Source organism: Zalophus californianus, chromosome 8 (genome assembly GCF_009762305.2).
Source record: "Zalophus californianus isolate mZalCal1 chromosome 8, mZalCal1.pri.v2, whole genome shotgun sequence".
Lineage (NCBI taxonomy): Eukaryota > Metazoa > Chordata > Mammalia > Carnivora > Otariidae > Zalophus > Zalophus californianus.
In genome coordinates this window covers 117,969,883-117,995,915 of record NC_045602.1, presented here as the reverse complement: position 1 = coordinate 117,995,915, position 26,033 = coordinate 117,969,883, and the positions used below count along the sequence as shown (strand labels likewise).

At 43.2% G+C, this 26,033-nt stretch overlaps 2 protein-coding genes across 10 annotated transcripts in view; one reads left to right on the top strand and one right to left on the bottom strand.

The window, feature by feature from the left end:
* Window positions 1-23,927, bottom strand: part of RPN2 (ribophorin II) — a 59,376-nt gene extending 35,449 nt beyond the window's left edge. For all 3 annotated transcript variants that reach the window (XM_027621106.2, XM_027621107.2, XM_027621108.2), the window contains exons 1-6: window positions 23,624-23,927; window positions 18,439-18,632; window positions 7,348-7,443; window positions 6,613-6,788; window positions 2,164-2,239; window positions 1,044-1,178 (exon numbers count right to left, since the gene is read on the bottom strand). In XM_027621106.2, the coding sequence (XP_027476907.1) occupies window positions 1,044-1,178; window positions 2,164-2,239; window positions 6,613-6,788; window positions 7,348-7,443; window positions 18,439-18,632; window positions 23,624-23,636 (690 nt within the window). In that variant the 5' untranslated portion in view covers window positions 23,637-23,927. The remainder of the gene's footprint in view (window positions 1-1,043; window positions 1,179-2,163; window positions 2,240-6,612; window positions 6,789-7,347; window positions 7,444-18,438; window positions 18,633-23,623) is intronic.
* The window catches only part of MROH8 (maestro heat like repeat family member 8), a 61,826-nt gene continuing 57,491 nt past the window's right edge, over window positions 21,699-26,033 (top strand). For all 7 annotated transcript variants that reach the window (XR_003524539.2, XR_003524541.2, XR_003524540.2 and 4 more), the window contains exon 1: window positions 21,699-23,770. Coding sequence is in view for 4 of the 7 variants with exons in the window: in XM_027621102.2 (XP_027476903.1) it covers window positions 23,478-23,770 (293 nt within the window). In the remaining 3 variants the exon portion in view is untranslated. The remainder of the gene's footprint in view (window positions 23,771-26,033) is intronic.

Genomic DNA, 26,033 nt, shown 5'->3' with positions numbered 1-26,033 from the left:
AATTACCCAAGACAGATCATTAATTACTATTTACTTGAAGAAACTCAGCACAGAACTCAAAATGCGTAAAAGAAATCAAAGTTCTAACTTGGAACCCAAATCTCTCCTCCTAAAATTAAAACAACAGCAGCTTGTATTTTAAATCCTTTAGCTCAAGGGTTGGTAACCTTCTCACGCACAAGGGATACAAAGAGGGTCCAACTCAAAGAGACTTCCCACACACATTTCAACCAAAGGTTCTTTCAGGTTAACAAGCTCCTCTTGAGGGGGAAAAAAAAACACAAAGGAGAAAAGAAAAAAAGAATTAACTCTTGATAGATGTCTGGTAGACACACATGCCTCTCAGAGAACTATGTCAATCAGCGAAGAATTAAGATTTAGCCATTGCCAAGGATGAGGTGGAAGGGAGAACAGGGTACTTCTCAAGAGGAGGAGGGTTTGCCTGAGCCACCAACGTGGAAATCACTCGAGACAAGCGGTAAGGAGTACTAGGAAGAAGAGAGAGGTGACACTAGTGTAATACATGTGGCCTTCTTGTCACCACCTCATGACGTACCCTCCCCCATTTAAAGCAAATGTAACAAGGCTGGAGGTCTACTACACGCAAGAAGGAGAGAGCCTGCAGCATGGGGAGAACTGGTTTAGGGACATTGCTACCACCTATTATCTGTGTGTCCCCCAACACGTGTCGCACTGCCACTCTACAGAGCGACCAAGTCTGACTGAGCATATTACTCAGATTTCCTATGGCGATCAAATAAGCCACACAAAAGAATGCTTTATAAACTTTCAAGTGTTGTAAGACAAAAATGATAAAACACTAAAATAATGCAAATGTGACACTTTGTTTACCTGTCCATTCCACAGACAACCAGTTTCTTAAGGATAGGCATTACATCTGTTTCTCATTTTCAATGCCTAACCCAAGACACTGCGTGACTACACCCCAAGCCTAACTCAACACCCCCTTTGAAAAAAAGCTGTTCTTAGCAGATAAAGTCAACAACCCCTTTGGGGTTTCACGCCTGAGAATGGTTAGGTACCTCCTTAATGGATGGCTCAGTCCCCACGTGGTCCATGAGCTTGTAGGTGGCAGCCACAAATAAGGCTGTTGTTTCCAGTCCTTCTTCAAACTGGAGATATACACCTCCCAGTTCATCGAGGCGAGCAACAAGATCCTGTCACAACAAAATGGAAGCATGTTGGAAGTCAAGCGATAACAGAATGAGATACGCAAATCACCGTCACCCCATGCAGTTTTGAGAAATCTCACTCTAAATCTGGAGAACCCCTCAGACATTTAGTACTTTGTCAAATAAGATGCTGAGGCAGAAATAAAGTATACTTCAAAGGCATCCGAAGACAACAGTGTCTTCCGCAGCCCTGGGAGCACTCCTTCCCTGACCCCTGGTACTCAAGCCCAAGCGCCGGAGTCAGGGCACTGAAGACACCAGGCTGCAGGGCACCCAGGAAGCATCCGGACACAGATGGATTCCACGGCCATCCATCTGGATACAACCTACAGAGCAGAGCATTTCTCTTTCTTGTTCAATGCTCTAAAGGATGGAGAGAGACATGCTCCTCCCCTGGGCAACATGATAAGGCAGTGAACGTGCCTGTGGGGCACCCAGTGAGGACACTTGGGTGGACTGCCTGACATCACGGACTATGTAGTCCATGAGAGCAGTCTCTGAGCAGCAGGAGGTCCCAGGCAAAGGAAAGGATCAAGTCATAATAAAAACACAGTGACCACTTGCTGAGCACTTATTATGTACCAGGTACTTTAAAACCTCACTTGTTCCTACAACACCATTTAAGGAATTGAGGCTCAGACATTAAATAATTTGTCTTGAGATTACAAAGAAATAAGTAGCAAGAAAAAAATACCTGAATTTCAGGTTTGTTAGGCTCTAAAATCTGTGGACTATGAACCTATACCTACAAAAGGCTAGAAAAGTAATTTGTCGCCTGATAGTGTAACTATCCTACCCTAACGAATATCCCCCAGGACATACTGCTCTGATACAAAGAATGTAAGTGTGCTATGGATATGAAAAGAAATGTAACTGGGCAAAATAAGCCATGCATGTCTATCTGCAAGACTCTTCTAAAGGGTTTCAAAGACAGGAGCTGGGAAATTAATTTGGTGAAATAAATTCACACCTCAATCTCCTCCACGATGCTCCTCAAGTCAGCCTGCTGGGACAGGTGGGATGCCGTTTGCAGAGCCTGGACCGTTCTGGAAGATAAAGGGTAGAACCCCAGTGAATGTCAAGTCTCATCTCCTTTCATCTGCTCACTCCTTCCTATATTGGGACGCTTTTAGGAATATCCCTCTCCTGTTCTTTAGAAGTATGAGACAGCCTCAGCCATTAAAGAGCTTGATTACAATCCAGTTGGGAAAGGACGTTACAAAGATCCTAACACCAGGAGAAGGCAATCCAGGTAACATGACCTGAAGTAAGTACTGTGGGCACAGAGAAGGGACGGAGCACAACTTCACCCTCCTCTAGAAATCTGTTTTGTTCTTAGTGGCATCACATACAGAACACTGAGTAAGACTCACCTAGGTTTAGAAGAAAAAAGCTCTTCAGGAGAACAGAATGCGATTCAGCCCAGGGTATTTGGCATCCCCGTGTTGCACAATGCACCGTGCTAGGCAGAACTTAGCTGCCTATGAACTTTCTACTAGAGTGAGAAACTCTAGGACCAAAGAAGTATTACGGAATCTACATTTGTAGACTGTTGGGTAGAATTTGGAGCAACTTTTCTGAAACCAGATCCATGTGCTATGAACAGGAAGCTTTCAGTAAACACATGCTCACTGTTCAATACTCGTGCAATCCTCACGCTGCTGGGAGACCTGAAAGTCACTCACCCTTCAGACATTAAATAAGATAAAAAGAATTTGGTTCTGAAACCAGAATTTATTCTCCTTTTCTTTCCCTACCATTTATTTCTAATTATAAAAGCACATATTTGTCAAAAATTCAAGCAATACATTTTTTTTTATGATTTTATTTATTTGACAGCAAGAGAGGGAATACAAGCAGGGGGAGTGGGAGAGGGAGAAGCAGGCTTCCCATGGAGCAGGGAGCCTGACGCGGGGCTCGATCCCAAGACCCTGGGATCATGACCTGAGGTGAAGGCAGACGCTTAACGACTGAGCCACCCAGGCGCCCCTAAGCAATACATAATTAAAGAAGAAGGTTAAAATTCCTTTAACACCTACCCCTAAAAGATAATTGTTTTCTAACTTCCTAACTTAATAGCATAATGTATATGTCTTTCTGTATGAGTACATATAAACGTACTTCATGCTTAAGAACCATGACATAGTACTGTACTGCTTGGATGCACCACAATTTACTCACTGACTCTCCAGTTGATACACCTTTACGTTCTACTAGGTCATACAGTTCTGTTAACAGGCCTCATTCATAGCTCTATTTTTAAATTGAAATTTACATAAGAAAATTAACAATTTGAGAAATGAACAATTCAGTGATATGTAGTATATTATCTCACCACCTCTATGTAGTTCCAAAATGTTCCCATCAGTCCAAAAGAAAACCCTGTGGCCATTGAGTAACTTCTTCCCAGCTTAATGGGCACAGTCCCTGGAATCCCCAATCTGCATTTGTGTCTATGGATTTATCTACTCTGGATATCTCCTATAAATGGGATCATACACTATGCAACTTGTGTCTGGCTCCTTTCATTTTGCATCACGTTTTCAAGGCTCACTTATGTTGCAGTGTGTGTCAGTACCTCATTCTTTTTATGACTTGTTCATGTAGTTGCATCCACTGATGAATATTCTATAAGATAAACTTTGAGGGTAGAATGTGGTAGGTATGCGCACATATGATTTTTTTTATTAGATTCTATTCTCTTAGTTCAGATAACTTGGAAAATAGAAATGGTGTTTTTTCTGGATGGAATGGAGAAAGCAGAGGACCCCTGGTGGTTAAGCAACGGCTGCTCAACCCCAGAATGGTCCCCTATTTCCCAAGAGGTGACGGGGCCTTTGTGTAAAACGCACCACTTGTCCATCAAGTCAACATGTTGGGGAGTGCAGAGAGAATCTGTCTGCTTCCGTTGAGATCATAACCATTTAGATTCCCTCTGTGGAAAACTAATCCCATTAAGATGACAAGCTAGAAAACAGAGCAGTTACAGTTCATGGGCAGGGAAGCCCCAAGCATTCAAAGACTCCTAGGGGATGCTTGTTGTTAGAATGCACTAGAGAAAATGAAACCTGAACTTCCAAACAAGATAAAAATCCCACATCTGCCCGTGATAAATGCTGAGCCCAGAAAAGGCTGCTAAGATGGCCGAGAAAGAACTTTTCAATTAAGATATCATTTTTCTCTTTAGAACGAGTGAATGTCATGCTGGTAACAACTTCAGAAGTTTTTAAGAATGAAATTAATCCACTTAGCTTTTGAAAAGTTTTGTCACTGGCTTTAATTACTTACTCTCCAGTTGGCAGTTTCTTTCCCTCTGGAGTACTTTATTCAAACACTAAAAAGCTGATCTTGTCTCGCTAACATACAGCAGAGGCTTTAAAGAAATTGGGTTATGAGGGACCACAATGGCATCTTTTCAGATGGTTCATTCAAACCTAGAAATTTTTTTCTCCATTCTAGACAAGTTTATGAACATTCATATCCTAGAATGAATCCACTTAAATGTAGAAGGCCCATTTAGAAGTCCTAATTTATATCAGATTTCCTTAAACAGGGCAAGGGCAAGTTGGTAGTAATGTTATACAAGGCATCCTGCTAGTTTGATCTTCACAATAATCCTATGAGACAAATACCACTGTACCCGTTTTACACATGAATACACTGAGGTATAGAGGGATTAAATAGCTTGCTCGTGATCACAGAGGTATTAAGTAGAAGGGTCTGGATTTGAATACAGTTCTTTCTGATACCAAGCATGTGCTCTTTCTACTGGCAAGCTTTCTTCAAGAGAATAGAAACATCAAAGTATAGTTTCAGCCTTTATTAACTCTTTGTGGGGCACCTACCATGCATCAAACTGTGTGACCACCACAAACAAAGAAGCTTACAATCTAATATAGAAATGACTACAGTACAACCAAGGAAGTAACCAGCTTCCTAAGAAAGGGACCTAGGAAGGAAGTGCTCTAGAGGAGGAGGAGCTTTTGTTGCATGCCCACTAAGACCCAGACACTGCATTAGATTCTTCTCATGCACTATCTCATTTAATCCTGACATTTGTTCTATGATGTAAGGATTATCGGTCTCCTTTTATAGATGAGGCTCGGGGAGGTCAGTAATGACCCCAAAGTCACACAGCAAGAAAGGAATAAGGCTGGTGTTCAAACCCAAGTCTAACTCCAAAATGGATATGGATATACTTTCTTTGCACTCTTTCTTGTTCTGGGATTTTGAGGAAGGAGACTTTTTTTTTTTTTTTTTTTGCTTGGAGGGAAATGGAAAGATTCTGTTGTAGAAGGTGGCATCAGATTGAGGCACTGACAGTGATATCATGACATGAGACTAGGGATCTCACTGGGGATCCTTGGAGATCTCCCCCAAGAGATTATGAGAGGAGATCAAAATAATGTGATCTAAAACTGAAGGACAGCAGTACTTGACTAGGCAAAGTATATACAAAACATCAGCCCCAGGAAAGATAGCCCCAAAGTCACTGATGACTGACCATGTGAAAATGAGTAGGGTGTAAGTGACAGAGAGAATGTAACTGACTATGAGCCCTGCCCTTAACAAAGCTTCCAGTTTAGAAACATTTTGATCTTACTTAGCCAAAACAAAACAACACCCCCCCCAAAAAACAACTCTGGGAAACTGAACTATTCTGCAACAGGGAATTGGTGTCACCAACCTATTGCTAAACAATTAACAGGAGGCTAGGCACTCTACCCTCTTTCAGGGGTTGTAACTGAATGGGGGGGACACAAACAAAAAATATATATACCATTTTAAATGAGTTCCAGTGCTACAGAAAAAAAAACTACATATACTATCACTTTTAGTCAACGTCAAGTCAATTACAACATTTAAATTTATAACAAAGAGGAAAATTGCTCAGAGTTCCTTTCCTATAAGGTGCTTCTCCTTCACCTAAGCCTTTTGCAGAGTAGTAGAGTCCGATTGCTAGAATGCTCTCCCCTCTGAGCTTGCATTTCTCCTACCAGATGCCGTCTCTCACAACCTCAAGGGATGCCGTAAGCCCTCCTCCAGTGCAGAGCCCCCACCACCAACAGCTCACTGTGCCCTGGCCAATGCTCAACAAATGCACGCGGCTCGCTGGCCTCACTTTCCCTCGGTTATCTCCCAACCCTTGCTGCAGCCTCTCACCTCAAAAGCAATTCTGTCTTTATGGGGCAGTGTGTTTATGTTCGGACTTAGTGTCGTGAGGAACACGGTGTCCAAGTGAGCCCATCAGGACAGGGACCTTGCCTGCCTCGGTTGAATACTGCGGCTGCAGCGCCCAGAAAAGCACACAGCACAGAGCAGGTGCCCAGAAAAGATTTGCTGAACCAGTGGATGAACCCTCTTCAGGACAGTCTCTGCCACCGAAGAAGCCAGAGAAGCACTCGACACAATGACTTACGCTAACACAGTCTCCTCCTTGCTGAGGCGAGCGCTAAGGGCACCGAGTGCTTCTTGGGAAGCCAAGGGAAGGCCAAAGCCACTGAGGGCGGCCACGGCGTGGTAGATCTGGGTTACAGATGAGTCTTCGCTGACAGCTGCCAGGAGCAGATCTTTGGTCTCATTTGAAACAGAAATCTAAGAAAGGATTGGCAGACACAGAGTCTTAGAACAGGTGCTGGCAGTGGGTGGCCAACAACATGCAGAGCAACCGCCAAAGTCACACCACCCAGCGGCGCACCATCGTTGCCACTCAGCTCCTCAGACACCAGAATTCAGTGTCTGTAGGAACGCAGCACAACGCTTTTGAAAAGATTCTGGCAAGTCACGTGTCTGCTTATATGGCTCCCCTATGTTCAATAAAATGGATTTCCAGCAATCTGGTATGAGAGGCATTCTTCCTTTACTTTGAACACTTTTAAACGTTAAAGGGAGATGGAAAGAAAAAATCAAGGCTTCCCAGAAGAGAGGCAACTATAGGAAAAAGTTATTTAAAAGCCACGAAAAGTGAAAACTCGGGGGGAAAAATAAACTCCATTTTCTTAAGAAAAATAAAATCCTAAGAATGGAATTTCCACCCACACTAATGGATTCTCATTGTTTAAAAAAAAAAAATTAATCTGACACAACCCTCCCTCTTTAAAAAAAACACATTTTATAGTTCAAAAGTAAATATAAATGTAGAAGTTAGACTCACCTCACACCCTGAGAGGGCCTGGCTGGACTGGGCAGCATAGAAAAGGGAGTCCACATTGCCCGGATCAAGGTTTGACTTAATGAAGGTGCACGCTTTCTAAATAGGGGTGGAAAGTCAGTGATAAGTGGTGATATACACAGAGACTGGGAAAGTATACATGCTTTTTGATGACAAAATTCTAAGCAATCTATGATGGCTTAAAGTATGAGCTATACAAGATTTCACATTTTAAGCAGGTATTTTCCTTAGAACACCGTATTACACAAAATTGCTGAGTTCATGCCAAGAGCAACAAATCTCAAGTACTTTAGTCCTTCTGAACCCTAGAAAAAAAGGAAAGAAACCGCTTCCATTGACCACCTGCTCTGGCCATAACCTGTGCTGTTTATGATGCTCTTCCTCTTAATGAACATCTAAGGACCCTGTGGTAGATAATTATCATTCCCATTTAACAGAAAAAGAAACTGAGGCTTGGAGTCGTAAGTTACCTGGTAAAAGTGACAAAGCTAAGTGTCTCCTCTGATTCTAACTGTACTGGAGTCTCCACTTAGATGTCTCCAAAGCTAAGTCAGGTTCAGCACATCTAAAATGAACTTGAAACCTCCTGTTCCTTCACCTGGACTTTCTAGCTCGTGTATATGCATCACCACATACCCAACTACCTGAAGCAGAAACCTAGGAATCATTCTTGACTTTTCCCTTACCCTACAGGACTAGTGAACTTATCTCCCTTCTCGTTTTCCAAACCCAATCGCCATCCTCTGGCTTCTCTCACTGCCTTATTTCAGGCACTTGCCATTTCTCACCTAGATTGTTATAATCATCTCCTAACTGGTCTCAAGCCACGTAGTCCATTCTGCATACTGACTGCTCAAGGTGATCTTTAGAAAATACAAATGCAACCACGTATCAGAACCCTTGGGTAGTTCCTTACTATCCTCAGAACAAGATTCCAAGTTTCTGATACAGCACAAAATGCCCTCATGACTGACATTCACTTTCAGTGCCAGCTTCATCACCACACCACCTCCAACTCCCAAATCTTACCCTCCATCATACTCTGGCGACCCAAAGACACTCTGATCTCGCCTTGGTATGTATGTGACCCTGCTATTCCCGCCGCTGGGAGCACCTGTCCTTTGTTCCTCCTGTCTGCCAAACCAGATCCTAGCTTCAGCTCTGCTCAGGTGTCACCTCTTCCAAAAAACCTTCACTGACATTCATCCCAAGTTAGGCCAGGTGCCTTCCCCCCAGAGTGCTCCCCTAAAGCACTTACCATATGGTACTAACTACCTCCCTCCGTGACCAGTTACCTAAGAGCAAAGACTTGGGATGAACCCCAATCACAGGGCCTGCCACAAAGCAGGCACATTATAAAATCCATACTATTCTTATTGTATCAAACTCCAAGAAATATTATTTAATAGTTCTAGCACTAAATGTTTTGATTGAGGTAACATAAAAGTCACCTATTCATAATTAAATGGCAATCAAATAGTTAAAAGTGGGTGCTTCTGAGGAGCAGGACAGAGTGTAGGGCAAGGTGGGCCACATAACAGGTTGCTGCTTTCCACTAACAGCTGTGCTGTATTATCTGATGCTTTACCGTGTGCATGTGCTACTTTAACCAAAAATCTATTTTTTAATTTTATGAATAAAATTTAAATAGTCTCAAAACAAATGAGTTTCAACCAGAAGTTTGAAAGAAACCAAAGAAATACTTCACACTGCACAAATTAGGGATCTGAAGAGAACAATCTAGTTAAGGAATCCTTCAGCAGAGTGTAGGCAAGCTTAAGACACGTGCTTTGTCGCCATCTGGTGCTTTAACGGTAGAACAACAGCATCTGAGACCCCTAAACAAGGATGATGGTCATTGCTGCCATGATGTGTCAACACTGTTCTAAGTGCTTGATGTGCATTTCTCACTATGCATTAGGTTCTCCTATTATCTTACGTTTACAGACAAGAAAACTGAGGCATCAGAGAGGCAAAGTTACTTATCCAAGGTCACTCAGCTCTTAATGGAGAAGCTAGAATTCACACCCAGGCAGCCTGAGCTGTACCACCTCTGATTTGTCCTGGAAGAAAACCAGCAACATGCCAATTCTAATTCTTTGCCCAGACAAATCAAGGTAAACAGTATGAGCAGTCAGTGGCCTCAAAGCTCCCAGTGTCAACTAGGTTTTAACAGCAGCAGCAGAAGTGAGAGAAAAACCCAGGAGACACACCCTGGATGCTCAGTAAGCCCACCCACTGCTGACGCCTCAGCTGGCTACTTCCAGCAGTTTCTAACTCTGACTTCAGCTGTCCTTATTCCAGACTCATCTTCCCAACTGAAGCCTGCAAATCACCCCCTAAATGTCCATTCCCTATCTGCTCCTCTCCAACTTTCTGAGCCCTCTATTAATGCTCCAATTATCTAAACATCCTCCTGAGCGAAGAACATCAGTGCTTTTCTCAACCCATTCTTCCCTACAGTTCCCCGAACAGAATCAGGAGTCAAGAAAAGACAGCTAAATCTCTTTCATCTGCCCTTACCTCTCCCTTATTTCGTCCATCAACGTCTCCCAACTACTCTTAACCCCTCTCACACCACGCTCTGTAATCTCGCCAGACTTTTGTTGCCTTGTTGTGCTATGGAGGCATACCCAGGCAAGAGCCCCCGCACCAGATCCTTTGTAACCAGGCCCACCTTTCTCGTATGCATGTCTTACCACACTTCCCCCCATGCCTCTGCTCCAGCTGCCCTGGACAACCCACCCACTGCCCCCAACACCCAACAAGCACCTTTAAGCCTCCAGGCTTCGTACAGGCTCTTCTCTCCGTCGGGAAGCCCATCCACCTTGTCAGTTCAACTTCTCCCTCTCAACTGGTAACTCCTGACATATTAACAAAACTCAAGACTTCTTTAAAATTTTTATTTATTTATTTGACAGAAAGAAAGAGAGTGAGAAAGAGAGAACAAGCAGGGGGAGCGGCAGGCAGAGGGAGAAGCAGGCCCCCGGCTGAGCAGGGAGCCTGACATGGGACTCAATCCCAGGACCCCGGGATCATGACTGGAGCTGAAGGCAGACACTCAACCGATTGAGCTACCCAGACGTCCCTTCAAGACTTCTTTTAAAATAAACTTTCCTTGATCCTTCTACCTACACCCCCCCCCCCCCCGATCTGCTACCTTCTTTCTCTTTCTACCAGCAAATCTCCAATCAGAAAAGCCAAAGCATACTTCCCAGTACTCCCTCCCTCAACACTGGACAGAACTGGTCACTTCCCCATTCTGAAATATTCCCTCCCTCCCCTTCGAGGATTCCCCTGCACTCTCCTGGCTCTTCTACTCTCAGCTGCTCCTTAGTTTCATCCTCTTCTACCTGATCATTCAACAGTGGAGTTTTTCAACTCCTTGGCCCACTTCTCATCCATCCTTTCTCTCCCTAGGCAATCTCATTCATGCCCACAGCTTCATCCAGAACCTCTATGCAGACAGTCTCAGATTTGTACCCCCAGCCCAGACTTCTCTCAATGGTCACTTACATGACTCAAAGGCACTTCAAGCTCAACATGTTTAAGACCAAATTCATGGTCTTGCCCACACAAACCTAATTCTCTTTCCGTGTTCCCGTCTTACAAAATGGCCCAACCATCCACCTGTGCAGCAGAAGTTGGAAGTCTGGGTGTTATCTTTTGCACCCTTTCTGCATTCAGTCCTGCCCCATATTCCCCTGCCAAAGTCTGTCCTCTACAGAACAGGAGAGAAGCCTTTCCAAAATGAAAATGGATCCTGATACTTGCTGCTTAAAATCAACGGCTCTTTAGAGAAAAAGCAAACATTTTCCTGTGGCTACCAAGGCACTGAGACTTAGCCACTACCTTCCCCTCAGGCTCCACTCCTCTCTCTCCCATTATCCGGAGCTCCACATGTGGCCTCCTCTCAGTCTCTCAAATGTAACCTACTCCCTGCCTGCACAGGACTCTTGCATCTGCCATTCCCCCTGCCTGAAGTTCCTTCCCTCCCCAGTCTTCCAGTTAACTTCTACTTTCCCTTTAGAATTCAGATCAATCATCCCTTCCTTCACTTAGTAAACAGCGACTGAGTGCCTACCATATGCCAAGTGCTACTCTAGGCACTGGAGATGCACAACAAATAAAATGAACAAAGTCCCTGCGCTCAAGGAGCTGTAATTTAGGGGGCTACAGAGTGAGATTTAAGCTCAGAGATTTCCTTGGGAAAGCCTTCCCTGACCAAGTCAAAGTCCCCTATTTATAACAGCATATATCTCACCGTCATAAAACTTACCATTGTTACAAATATTCATATATCTACTTGATTATATGACCAATGCCTATCTCCACTATTAGAGTATACATTCCAAGAAGGCAGAGGCTCTCTCTCACTGTTCAATACTGAATCCCCAGAGCCTAGCACATAGCAGAAACTCACTAAGTAGCTGCTGAATGACTAAATTGTGCAGCAGCCCGTACAGATAGCAACCCCCCTGTACAAGGTCGGGGCTTATAGTAAGCTTTCCCAGCAGACAGGGTGAGCAAGCTGCTCCCTCTACTGGACTCTCACACTACCTGTGTCTGGGACCTTCCATACACTAGGAGTCCCTTTGCACTCAGCACCTGGTCTCGCTATCATGGTTCCTGTCTTTGACTAGATAATGAGCTGTTGTCTTCTCTGCACTTAGCATAATGCCTGGCACATAGCAGATGATGCGTAAATAAATTACTGCCCGTAGGAATGTCTGACTGCTCTCCCCAGCAATCAGCTGAGTATCTGGCCCTCAGCAAGTGCTCAGTACTTGTTGAACGGTACAAATATACCAACCTTCATAAGTGCTCACCATGTACCAGACAGTGAACTAAGCACTTTATACTTTATCATCTCATTTAATCCCCATAACAACCCTGTAAGATAGTTATCACCATCCCCTTTTACAGATAGGGAAAGTGTATGATTCACAACCTGTATACACTGCCTAATGTTCACTGATTTCAGTCACTCGAATACTACATCACAATTTTTGCCATAGTATATATCCTATTTACTTCATATTTTCAGTATAATGAATACAAAACTCCCACCACTGTTCTTAAATCTTATAGAAAGCTAAGCAATAATATCCATAAAATCATCATTCTCAGGTGCTTATGGTTTTTAAATATACATGTACTGCACCTATTAAAATGAAAGATGTTCACTCTTCATAACACCTAAAATCAACTCATTCCACACTCTGCTGTTCTAGAACTGCTTTCTATTCTCAACTTCTTAGTAAGCCCCATTCCTCTTGGTTTTGCTGCTAAAATCCCTTGTGACAAAATAACCAAAATCTCCCCTAAGGATCTATCTCTGAGAGCAATCAGTTCAATGCATCTAGCAGGACCGAAGGAGTTCTCTCTGCTCAGCCGAAAGCAACAATAATGGAGCAGGACACGTATCACCACATGGAAGTAGCAGTAATGGAGACTGTCCTCAATGGATTTATTTAGTGTGCACAACCAATAAGGCAATTCAATAGCCTGAAACTTGCATTCAACTCCCTTCCTTCCATTGTTGATAACGCACACATTACACAATCACCACAGCATCCTCCATAAGCGACTCGAAGAGTGAAGTATGTGAATAACCCATTTGTTTTCTGATCAACAGGCACATTTGAGAGCTTCCATTTCTAATAAGCTAACGTTTACAATTCATTCAACATTATTTGTTGCACAACCTGTGTGTATTAGACATCAAGCAATGGGGATGACAGTGGAGAAAAAATGTCGATCAATGTACATGAACACAACTACTATATAATAGAGCTAAGAGCTAATACTTAGTATGTACTCACCACATGCCAGCACCATGCTAACTTCCCTCACATCACCTGCAAGCTATTATTATTATTATTATCTCCATCTTACAGATGAGAAAACAGATTCTGAAAGGTTCAGTAAAGCTGCACGGGTCACTCGGCTGTAGAGCTCTGAAGTCAAGATCTTGAAACCAAGGAGTCTGACTTTAGAGTCTATTTTATAAACATAAAGCCATAGCTGGCCCAACCATGCAATTACCCCCAATCACACTGCACTGCAGCTGTCTGGAGAGCTTCAGCCTGTATCTTCAGCCCTGACCAACGTCCCTTCAAACTCAGGACATCAGCAGGGAACACCTCAAGGAGTATGTGTTCAACCTAAATCCAGGGAACACCTCAAGGAGTATGTGTTCAACCTAAATCCAGGAAACACCTCAAGAAGTATGTGTGCAGGACATCAGCAGGGAACACCTCAAGGAGTATGTGTTCAACCTAAATCCAGTATGTGGAACTCCCAATCATGAGACAGAGAAAAAGGCACTGCTCTAGCTAACGTGAGAGTGGCTCACTCCTCCATGATCCCCCCTAGACTGAATCCCAGAGTTCCACAGAAGTTTGAAAATGACCAGTAGAAACTGCTCTCCTGCATTCAAATCCACCAAAATTCAACCTTAACCTAATATTCCAATTTTATCTCCTATACCTCACAATACAAAACCTCTACGAGTCAAGACTGCTCCACTCTGTCTCCCAGTTTGCTCTCTCTCATCCCCAGGCGTCCCCCCTCTACAGACAGTGCAGCCTTCTGTACACTGAAGTATCTGCGCCAGGCATTGTCTGAACTCACCTGAATAGATTATAAATAGAAGCAAAACTTTTTAAATATTGATGATGATAATAATAATTACCACTTGAAGGGCCTTTTGTGGACCAATCACTTACTTGGCATAATATGATTTCACTTTATCTTTACAATGATCCAGTGAGGAAGGCATCATAACTCCCCTTTTATAGAGAGGTGGAACCAGAATCAAAAACTTGGGCAAGGGGCACCTGGGTGGTTCAGTTGGTTAAGCGTCTGCCTTCTGCTCAGGTCATGATTCCAGGGACCTGGGATCAAGCCCCATATCAGGCTCCCCGCTAAGCAGGGAGTCTGCTTCTCCCTCTCCCTATGACCCTCCCCCCGACTCGTGCTCTCTCTCTCTAGCTAGCTCACTCGCTCTGCACTCTCTCTCCCCAATAAATAAATAAAATATTAAAAAAAAACAAAAACAAAAAAAACCTGGGCTAACTAGCGCTGATGCCTGCACTCTTTCTTTGGAGAAAAACTAATTTGACTAAGGAGGTACATTCACCTACAGGATTTATAACAGGGCAAACACAAGGAAAAGTCTGTTTCCTTAAAACAGTCATGAATAGGAAAGAAATGCTAGGAAGAAACAAGAGACAGCTGTCAGGAAGAAACCTGAGTAAGTATGGACCTCATACAGCAGGGATTAACAAACTTTTTGCAAAGGACCACAGAGTAAATATTTTAGGCTTTTTGGGCCAGTCTCTTTAGTAACTACTCAACTCTATTGCTAAAGTGCAAAAGCAGCCACAGTCAATATATAAATGAGTGGGTGTGGCTGTGTTCCAATAAAACTTTATTTACAAAAAACAGGCTTCAAGCTGGATTTGACTCTGGGGGCCATAGTTCGTCAACAGTTCTGCCATATGGTATTAAGATGATGGCTGGCAGACATCGGCCAAATTACTTAACCTCTCTGAGCTTCCATTTCCTTCTCTATTACAGGATAATATTTCTGACCACTTAGAATTAAGACAATTAACTCAAGATAATATATCCACTGTACCCAGCATATACAAGGCATTCAATAAATCAATTACAATTACTGATGCTAGTCTGGAGCAGGAAATGTAAAAATAAGCCTAAGACATCAGAAACTGTCAGACTGCTGGATCACATAAAAACGAACAAAAAACACACAAAGACATTCTGAGCATCAAAAAGAATAACAACTATTATTGCATGTCAACTATACTTCAAAAAAGAAAAAGAAAAAAAAAAAAAAAGAATAACAACCGCCATGGATTGCAAAACATTAACTGGGACTACCAGTTCTGGCCATGGCAGAATTAAAGGTATTGAACTTACCCTCCTGCCATAAATAACTGTAGAACTGAAAAAATATATGAAGTTGAGACACTGGACAACAGGCAGTATAAGGCTGTGATACTTAAAAGAAAGTAAAAAGTGTGAAAATGATACCACAAATGATGGGAGTTTAAATAGAAATATGTTGTTATAAAGTTCTTTCACTATTCGTGACATAGCAAAATAATAATTCAAAGTAGACTGTGATAAGTTCAAATGCATATTACAATCTCTAGAGCAACTACTAAAAAAAATAAGTAGAGCTAAAAAACCAACAGAAGAGATCAAATGGAATAATCAAAATTTTATTCAATCTAAGACAGGAAAGAAGGAAGGAAAAAATAGCTAGACAAGTAAAAAACAAATATACAAGATGGTAAACTTAAACCCAACAGTATAGTTACATTAAATATAAACTGACTAAACTCCCCAACTAAAAGACAGAGATTGTCAGACTGGATTAAAACAACAACAACAGGGCGCCTGGGTGGCTCAGTTGGTTGAGCGACTGCCTTCGGCTCAGGTCATGATCCTGGAGTCCCGGGATCAAGTCCCATGTCGGGCTCCCTGCTCGGCGGGGAGTCTGCTTCTCCCTCTGACCCTCTCAGAGGGGAGAGGGCACCTGGGTGTATCTCATTCTCTCTCTCAAATAAATAAATAAAATCTTAAAAACAAAAACAAAAACAACAACAACAACAAAAAAGTCCCTACCATATACTGTTTACAAGAGATAGGTTAATCTGACAATACCCAAATCCACTGATGCAACTTTATCATAACTAAAAGTGAAACAACCAGATATTATGCACGAATGACAGGAAGTACATAGCACCACCTATGAAATATTTCTGCCAAGAAAACTGACCTGAATATAATTAAGCCTCAAGAGCTAACTATCTGCTTATAGGAATAAAAAATAGAGGAAGTAGGGCACCTGGGTGTGTCTCAGTTGTTAACCGTCTGCCTTCGGCTCAGGTCATGATCCCAGGGTCCTGGGATCGAGCCCCACATTGGGCTCCCTGCTCAGCAGGAAGCCTGCTTCTCCCTCTCCCACTGCCCCCGCTGTGTTCCCTCTCTCGCTGTGTTTCTCTCTGTCAAATAAATAAATAAAATCTTTAAAAAAAGATAGGAATTATGTTCAAAAACAGCATGAGGGAGCGCCTGGGTGGCTCAGTTGGCTAAGTGTCTGTCTTCAGCTCAGGTCATGATCCCAGGGTCCTGGGATGAGCGCCACATTGGGCTCCCTGCTCAGCGGGGAGTCTGCTTCTCCCTCTCCCTCTGCCCCTCCCCCCAGCTGATGCTCTTTCTCTCTCGCTCTTTCAAATAAATTTTTAAAAACCTTAAAAAAAAAAAAACACAAACAAACAGCATGAAGATGCTATTAATCAAAGGCAAAGTGTGGAAACTTCTCCAGGATAAGTGATCTGGCTTGTTCTACAAATAAAAGGTACTGGGGGAGGGGAAGACGGAAACTGTTATAGATGAAAAGGATCTTTAAAAGCAGAGTTCTCCGACTGGTAGCAGAAGAGGTCAGAGATTTGAAGAGTAAGAACTTAACATGTCATTACTGATTTAAATGGGGAGGGGATAACATAAGAAAAAACGTGGGTGGCCTTGAGGAACAGAGCGCAGCCTTTGGCTGATAGCCCACAGGAAAATGGAGATCTCAGACTTACAACCACAAGGAACTACATGCATTCTGTTAACCATCTGGAGGAGAGACTGAGCAGATTCTTCCCCAGAACCTGCAGATAAGAGCCCAGCCTGGCCAACACCATCATTTTGACCTTCTGAGATACTAACTAGAGAGCCCTGCCAAGCCTGCCTGGACTTCTGACCACAGAACTGTCAGCTAATAAATGAGTGCTATTTTAAATAACTAAATGTGTGGTCATTTGTTATGCAGCCATAGAAAACTAATACACAGGGGCACCTGGGTGGCTCAGTCAGTTAAGTGGCCAACTCCTGATTTTGGCTCAGGTTGTGATCTCAGGGTCGTGAGACTGAGCCATGCGACAGGCTCTGCGCTTAGTGGGAGTCTACTTGAGATTCTCTCCCTCTGCCCCTTCCCCAACTCGAGTTCTCTTTCTCTAAAATAAATAAATAAATCTTTAAAAAAAAGAAAACTAATACACAAGGCTTATATGACAAACGTGGTCTTAACCTCTTTGCCCTAGCTGTCCATGCTGCTGTAATGAATAAAATGTAAATTTACGGGGCGCCTGGGTGGCTCAGTCGTTAAGCGTCTGCCTTCGGCTCAGGTCATGGTCCCAGGGTCCTGGGATCGAGCCCCGCATCGGGGCGCCTGCTCCGTGGGAAGCCTGCTTCTCCCTCTCCCACTCCCCCTGCTTGTGTTCCCTCTCTCGTTATGTCTCTCTCTGTCAAATAAATAAATAAAATCTTCAAAATAAATAAAATAAAATAAAATGTAAACTCACTTAAGACTGAACATTTTCCCGGGCAGCACCTGGGTGGCTTAGTCGGTTAAAGTGTCTGCCTTCAGCTCAGGTCATGATCCTACGGTCCTGGGATCGAGCCCCACATCCCAGGGAGCCTGCTTCTCCCTCCCCCTCTGCCCCTCCTCCCTGCTTTTGTGTGCTCACACTCTTTCTCTCTCAAATAAATAGATAAAATCGCTAAAAAAAAAAAAAAAAGAAGAAAAGACTGAACCTCTTCCTAAATCCAGGAAGTTTTAGTTGTGATGCATTTTCCTCATCAAAGGTCCAAAAAGTATATCAAAAGTGCCTGATGCGGTGACTGGCAGTGTTTAATAAAAATGAATGCCCCCATCTTAAACTCCTTTATTTGTCACACATATAGGGCACTTAAGAAGTACATGTGGTACTATACAGTCTCACTCAGAACTAGAGCAATAGTTTCTAGAGGCAAAATTTAAGCTTAAAAATAAAAAGTAAAGTTTCTAAAACTTGCTCTTCTTTATATTCTACTAAAACACCTGGCATGGTCCTAAACATACATTAGGCATTAAAAGAAAAAAAATCTGTCAGATTGAAGTAAGTATTTATTATATTGGATTAGCCTTGGTCATCCTCAAAGGAGCAAGAGTTCTGAAGTACACACGAGGAACACAGTTAAGGGATGAGGCCAAGACAAAAGTAGCCTTACCTTTACATCTGGCACCTGGGCACCAAGGCTGCTGAGTCCCACGATGGAGTAGAAAGCAGATTCCAAACTTGTGAAAGGGCGGTCCAGTGAGGCTTTCAGTCTCTCAACATCCGGCTTGGTGAGGTAGTGAGTGGGCGTCAGAGCCTGGGTGCTGGCTATGATTGTCAGGGCCAACAGGAAGACAGTGCTTGAACCTTGGGGGGAAATGACTATTAAATACGATTCAAACAATTCCCAAGTTCTATATACAGTGCCAACGATGGTGTGCACCAAGGTCTGGGAACCAAATCATGTAAGGGGGAGGGAACTGGGAGAAGTCCTAGGAAAGTGGTGGGCACTGTCTTCATCCATCTGAAAGACTGTCCTCCCAGTAGCCTCTGTGTCGCTAAAGCACAGGACCCATCATGCCATTCGCATTTCAAGTACGTTTGTAACTCCTATGCCTCTAACACAGGCCCAATCCTGAATCCTCACCATGGCCTCGCCTGCCTCTCACCAGATCTCTTCCCTCATTCTTCTTTCCATCTGTGGCTCTCTGGACCCCTCTCTGTTCCTTTAACAAGTCATGTTCTACCCTACCCAGTACTTTTTCATGCTTTCCCTTACTTCAACTTTTTTTTATTCTCCGATTTCAGTTCAAGTATCTCTTCCTCAAGAAGTCTCCCCAACTGCCCTTCCTCAGGTTAGGTCCCCAGTACTATAAAACACTGAAGAATGTGACCTCTGAGGCCAGGTTTAAATCCTAGATTTGCCCATGTGCCCAGGTGGCTCAGTCAGTCAGTGAAGTGTCGACTCTTGGTTTTGAATCAGGTCATGATCTCAAGGCTGTGAGACTGAGCCCCCCCGTCACATTCTGCACTGGATATGGAACCTGCTTGGGATTCTCTCTCTCCCTCTCCCTCTGCCCCTCCCCTGCTTGTGCACTCTCTAATAAATACATACATACATACTTTGAAAATAAGTAAATAAATAAATCCTAGTTCTGCCATTTATTAGCAATATGGTTGTGGCACTTACAATGTAGCCAGTCCGTCCTCAGTTTCCTCAAGCGTAAAGTGGGATAATAACAGTACTGACATCAGGAGTGTAATGAGGATTACATGAGCTAACATAGAAAGATCTTATAACAGTGGCTTATAACACGAGCTACATAAATCTTCGCTACTTCTATTACCATCACTATTGTTATTGCTGTGTCCATGCATATAGCAACCTGCACTTCTTCTACGTAGTCTCTTTCACAATTAATAGGGTAATGTCTGATTCCTCTGCTAAACTATAAACTCCATGAGGATAGACAGTTTCTTCTGTACATCCCAGTATTTCCAAGTACTAAACACTGCTTGGCAGGTATTAGTACTGAATTAATATCTGCTAAATAAATGAAAAATTAATCCTTGTCTATTATGCTCCAGGAGACAGGAAGCAGTTATGAGTGGTCCATTCTATGGGCTGCTTCATGAATCGACTGCCATATAATTAACAGAACAGTATCCATCACCCCCCGCCCCACCACCAGCTAATCCATACTCTTCACCGTTTCAGTTACCCATGTTCAACCATGGTCCAGTATTGTCGGGTCAGTAGTAGCCTAATGCTACATCACAATGCCTATGTCAGTCACCTTCATCTCATCATGCAGACATTTTATCACGTAAGCATCTGTATCAAGAAGGGTGAGTACAGTACAAGATATTTTGAGAGACCATATTCACATGACTTTTGTTACAGTATATTGTTAATAATTGTTTTTATTGTTATCATTGTTAATCTTTCTGTGCCTAATTTATAAATTAAATTTTATCATAGGTATGCATGTATAGAAAAAAACACAGTATATATAAGGGTTCAGTACTATCTGCAGTTTTAGGCATCCACTGGGGATCTTGGATAGTAAGCCCTGCAGATAAGGGAGCTCTACTGTAATCACAAGGCTAATGGTAGTAGTCCTAAATCCTCTGCCCATAGTGTCAAATTTAGTTTGAACTAGAATCCCTTAAGAAAGGCATTATTAGGGGGCTCCTGGCTGGCTCAGTCAGTGGAGCCTGCGACTCTTCATCTTGGGGTGTGAATTCAAGCCCCACAAGGGGCAGAGAGATTACTTTAAAAAAAAAAAAAAGCATCATTATATCTATTTTACAAGTAAGAAAAGTGAGAATGAGAGTACCTTGCAGACGATCTTGGATTCACTCAAATCTAACAGTTTACACTCCGCTATTTTTGGGGGATTGTTGTAGAAACAATGCCTACATTAGCGGTAACTCAGAATTGTTCTTCTATGAGTGCTAGTTCTATTTAAATCCTTCTTTGTGTGTTAAATAATCTAAAGAATGTGGAAGTTCTTTTTAAAACACTAGAAAGGGGGGCACCTGGGTGGCTCAGTCGGTTGAGTGTCTGCCTTCAGGTCAGGTCATGATCCCAGGGTCCTGGGATCGAGCCCTGCATTGGGCTCCCTGCTCAGCGGGAAGCCTGCTTCTCCCTCTCCCACTCCCCCTGCTTGTGTTCCCTCTCTCGCTGTGTCTCTGTCAAATAAATAAAGAAAATCTTTTAAAAATAAATAAATAAATAAACAAAACACTATAGTGTTTATAGGGATCTATAGTGTGGAGTATTCAATTATAAAATATTTATTGAATGCTTACCAAGCACTATTTTTGGTATTAAAAATAAAGCAGGAAACAGAATTAAAAAAAAACCAAAAACCCAAACCTCATAAAGCCTACATTCTAGTCGGAAAAGAAAGATATCACACAACACAATTAAGAAACATTATTTATGGGGCGTCTGGGTGGCTCGGTCAGTTAGGCATCTGCCTTCAGCTCAGGTCATGATCTTGAGGTCCTGGGATCAAGCCCTGCATCGGGCTCCCTGTTCAGCAGGGGCCTGCTTCTCCCCTCTCCCTCTGCCCCTCATCCTCCTCATGCTATCTCTCTCGTGCTCTCAAATAAATAAAATCTTAAAAAAGAAAGAAAGAAAGAAAGAAAGAAAGAAAGAAAGAAAGAAAGAAAGAGAAAGAAAGAAAGAAAGAAAGAAAGAAAGAAAGAAAGAGAAAGAAAGAAAGAAAGAAAGAAAGAAAGAAAAGAAAAAATCACATTAGGTGAAAAGTGCTATGGAGAAAAATGAAGCACGGAAGAGATATCCGAGAAGAATTACAATTTTATTTTTATTTTTTTTAAGATTTTATTTATTTGACAGAGAGAACACACACAAGCAGGGGGAGCAGCAGAGGCAGAGGGAGAAGCAGGCTCTCCACCGAGCAGGGAGCCCAACATGGGGCTCAATCCCAGCACCCTGGGATCATGACCTAAGCAGAAGGCAGATGCCTAACCAACTGAGCCACCCAGGTGCCCCAGAGTTACGATTTTAAATATGGTAGTCTATGAAGATCTAACTAAGAAATAAAGCTATGTGTACAGACCTGAAGGAAAAGAAGGAGCATCACAAAGATATTTTGGGGTAAAATATCCCAAGAAGAAAAGCACGTGCAAAGACCCTGTATATGTGGTATTCGTTGACATTAAGAGAGGAAAGTATAGTTAGAGTGGCATAAGCAAAAGGTGAAAAGTATGGAAGATGTGAAAGAGGTAGCAGAGGCCAAACCTGAAGGACCTTTTAAACCTTTGTAGGGACTCTGGCTTATACTGAGAGATGGGAGCCACTAGAAAGTTTTGAGAAGAGGAATGATTTGACTTACAATTTAATAGGATCATTGTGTTGAGAATAAACAAAACTGTGTTGAGACTAGGTAGGAGAAAGAATCTAAAGAGGACACCAGTTAGTAATAATCCAAGTAAAAAGATGATGGTGGTCACAGCCAGGGTGACAGCAGTAGAGGTGAGAAGTGGTCAGAGTCCAGCTAGAATTCAAGGTCAAAGCCAGAACTGCTAAAGGATAGAAAAATGTAAGAAAAAGAGTCAAAAAGATACTGATGCTGAATCCCCAGTGCCTTATGTACATGCAATATATTCCATGCTTAATATAGCACTTAATATATTAAGATCTAGTAAATGACAACTGGCATTTTCCCAGCTAGACTATAAATTCCCCTAACACAGCATCTATGTCAGAATTCTAACCTTCCCACCTCGAATTAATAGTGACAACATTTTTGGCTAAAATTTGAGCACTTAACACGTGTGGGGTATGCCCATACTATGCTAAGTACTTGGCATGCATTGAGTCATTAAATCTTCACAACATCCAAGTGAGTGCGGTTTACAGATGAAGAAATTGAGACTCACTAGGCGTTACCTGCCCTAAGACACATAACTGAGAATCAAAATGCAGGCAGTTTGAATCCAAAGTTTGTTTTTTAACCACTCTAGTACCCTCAACTTTTCAAAAAATGGAGCAATGACCCACTGTCTTATTCACTGTTATCTTGGGCAAGTTACTTTTCTTCTCTGAAATTTTGTCTTCCTATCTGTCAAACGTACATAATAGTACACATTCCCCACGCCACCGTGAGACTACATGCTCTCATCGTGCACAGTGCCCGCCCAATAACTAGCAATGCAGTTAACTTTATTGATGCTTGCTGAGTGCCATGCACTATTCTAAACTATGCACGGGGCTCAGCTCACTTAATACAGCAATTTATGCGGCGGATAACGTGACTAACCTAGTTTACAGATCAGAAACTGAGGTGCAGAGGGGTTAAGGAACTTGGACTGGGTCACGTTAACGAATACTTGACAAACTACAAGTTTGCACCAGGAGAATCTAACTTCAGAATATACTCTAAGCTCCCAGAGAGATGAGTGATTTCCTTGCTCCTTTTTACTACAAAGGAAGCCACGGTCCAAAGGACGACTTGGCCAAAAGCTCACTCTTAGGCCGTCCGGCTCGGGAGCCGCCGCGAATCAAATGAATGAAGTCAGACCTAGGGTTAACCGCGGCCCCCGGCTGGGCCTCGGGGGCACCCGTAGCTCCGCGCCGCACCGGCACCCACCCCACCTCCATTCGCCCGCAGTCCACCAGCTCGCCAGCCCTTCGTCACACGCTCGACCCCAAAAGAGCCCGAGCCCGAGCCCGAGCCCATGCCCCTGACCCTGCCCCATAGGGGAAGAAGCTCCCGCGTGGCCGACTCCCGAGTGGCGAGCACTAGCCTCCCGCGGGCTACGGCCCACTCGCCAAGGCGTGCCGGCCGCGGGGCCCCGTCGTCGAGACATGCACAACACCTCACCCGGCGACGCCATTCCTCCGAGCAGGTCCCACCAGGGCCCGAGCCGGAGGCTGACTTCCGCTCGGGAAAGTGGCTCCAAGAGCGCGCCGGAGGGGACACCAGGGACTCGCGGCAGGCTGCGCGTGCCGGGATGGGATCTAGGCACAGGTCAGTCCCCGCCGTCCCGCTGGGTCGGCCCGGTCCCAGCAACCGCGGCCCAAATTCCAGTTGCCGCGCGCAAAGGGCGGCGCCGTCCTCGTGTACGGGCCGGCATCCCCCCCCGCGACCTGGGCCACTTGGAACCGGCCGCCTCGCAACGGTCCTAATCCGGGTGCTACCAGTACGCGGTTGGACGAAGCTTCGGGGTGGGCCCGAAACGGGGCCTCCGCTGATTGGCCGATCGCGTTGATTGGCCGATCGCGCCGTCACTCAGTCGTCTCTCTGCAGCCCGGCCGATTTTAAAGGAATGGGAAGGGTCCCGTGAGGAAGGGCAATTAGTGTTCCAGGGCTTGGGCTTTCCTTTTCTTTCGTTCTTTTTTTTTTTTCTTCTCTTTAGGAAATTATGGCAATTTCCTCCAAAGATTGTTTCGCTTGTCAATAACTGACCTAATGAGTGAGGTTTTCTTTGATTTGCAAAGTATTTCTGTGGACTTAGTACTCCTCGCAATAACTCTGAGGAGCATATTAGCCCAATTTTACAGAAGTAGCAGGTCTCTCTCAAATAAATAAATCTTAAAAAAAAAAAAACCTCAAACAACTCAATAATAAGACAACCACCGATGTGCTGAAGCCATTTCATACTGGCTTGCAAGAGTCACTTAAGAAATTTAGCAAGGGGGGACGCCTGGGTGGCTCAGTCGGTTGAGCATCTTGTTGTTGGCTCAGGTCATGATTTTGGGGTCGTGGTATCGATCCCCATGTAGGGCTCCAGGCTCAGAGTGGAGCCTGCTTGGGATTCTTTCCCCCTTCCTCTCGCTCCCCCTCTGCTCCTCCCCCTGCTCACACTCTCCCTCTCTAAAAATAAATAAAATTTTTAAATTTAGCAAGAATTTTGCAAATTGGTTGTTAAATACAGCTATTTAAAAAATTAAATTATACAAACTTAAATGAAATAAAGTCTATTGAAAACCACTCATCATTTCGTTATTACTACATTTTCCCATTTTGTATGCTTTTGTGGTTCCTTATTTCTATTGCATCTATATGGTGGAAATATTATATGGTGATGTGCACATCTTTTTCCAAAGTAACATCAGTAGCTTGATTTTGGCCACAATGGGAATATTTACACCATAGAATCAGCAAATGCTACACACCAGGGCGTGATTTTCTGCTTTGTTATGTCTGAACTTAATGATGGAGAAATGTTAATAGAGATTAAATTTAGAAGTGTGTCATGTCTATAGGCTTTACATTGCGAATAGCTCAAAAACTTGAGGGAGTATCATTCTAGTGTTTGAAAACTATTATCCAACTCAGAGAAGTCACTTCTGAAGTTTCAGTTACATTGTACTCATTAATGTAAATGAAAATATCAACCAGCATTCACTTAAAAACTACACTTAGAAAGTCTGTTTTAAACATTTACCAGCATACTACTGCAAGCAACCCGGTAAAAAACACAGGCAAAAGATTTGAATAGGCACTTCATTAAGATATACATAGAGCAGAGGGGCGTCTGGGTGGCTCAGTCGTTAAGCGTCTGCCTTGGGTTCAGGTGGTGATCCCAGGGTGCTGGGATGGGGCTCCCTGCTCAGCAGGAAGCCTGCTTCTCCCTCTCCCACTCCTCTTGCTTGTGTTCCTGCTCTCGCTATCTCTGTCAAATAAATAAATAAAATCTTAGGAAAAAAACGATATACATAGAGCAGATAAACAGATGAAAAGATAATCAGCATCATTACACATTGATTGCACCGTATATTAAGTCACCAGGAGATATTGCTATATATTTGTCGAAATAGTTAATATAAAAAAGACCAATAATACCAAATGCTGGCAAGGATGTGGAACAACTGGAACTTGCATATACTGCTGGTGGAAATGGAAAATGGTGCTATCATATTAGAAAACAGATTTGTAGCTTTTTAAAAAGCCAGTTATATGACCTACTGCATAACCCAGCCATTCTACTCTTAGAGGGTTTGTTTGTTATAAAGATTTTATTTATTTATTTATTTATTTGAGAGGCAGAGAGAGCATGAGCATGAGCGCGGGAGGGGCAGAGGGAGAAGCAGACTCCCTGCTGAACATGGAGCCTGATGCAAGGCCCCATCCCACACTCTGGGATCATGACCTGAGCTGAAGGCAGACGCTTAGTTGACTGAACCACCCAGGTGCCCTGGTTTGTTTGTTTTTAATTAACTGGTTTTTTTTAAATTATTAAATATAAGTACACAGGGAGAGGCTCAAACTTTATTGGTTTGGGTTTTTT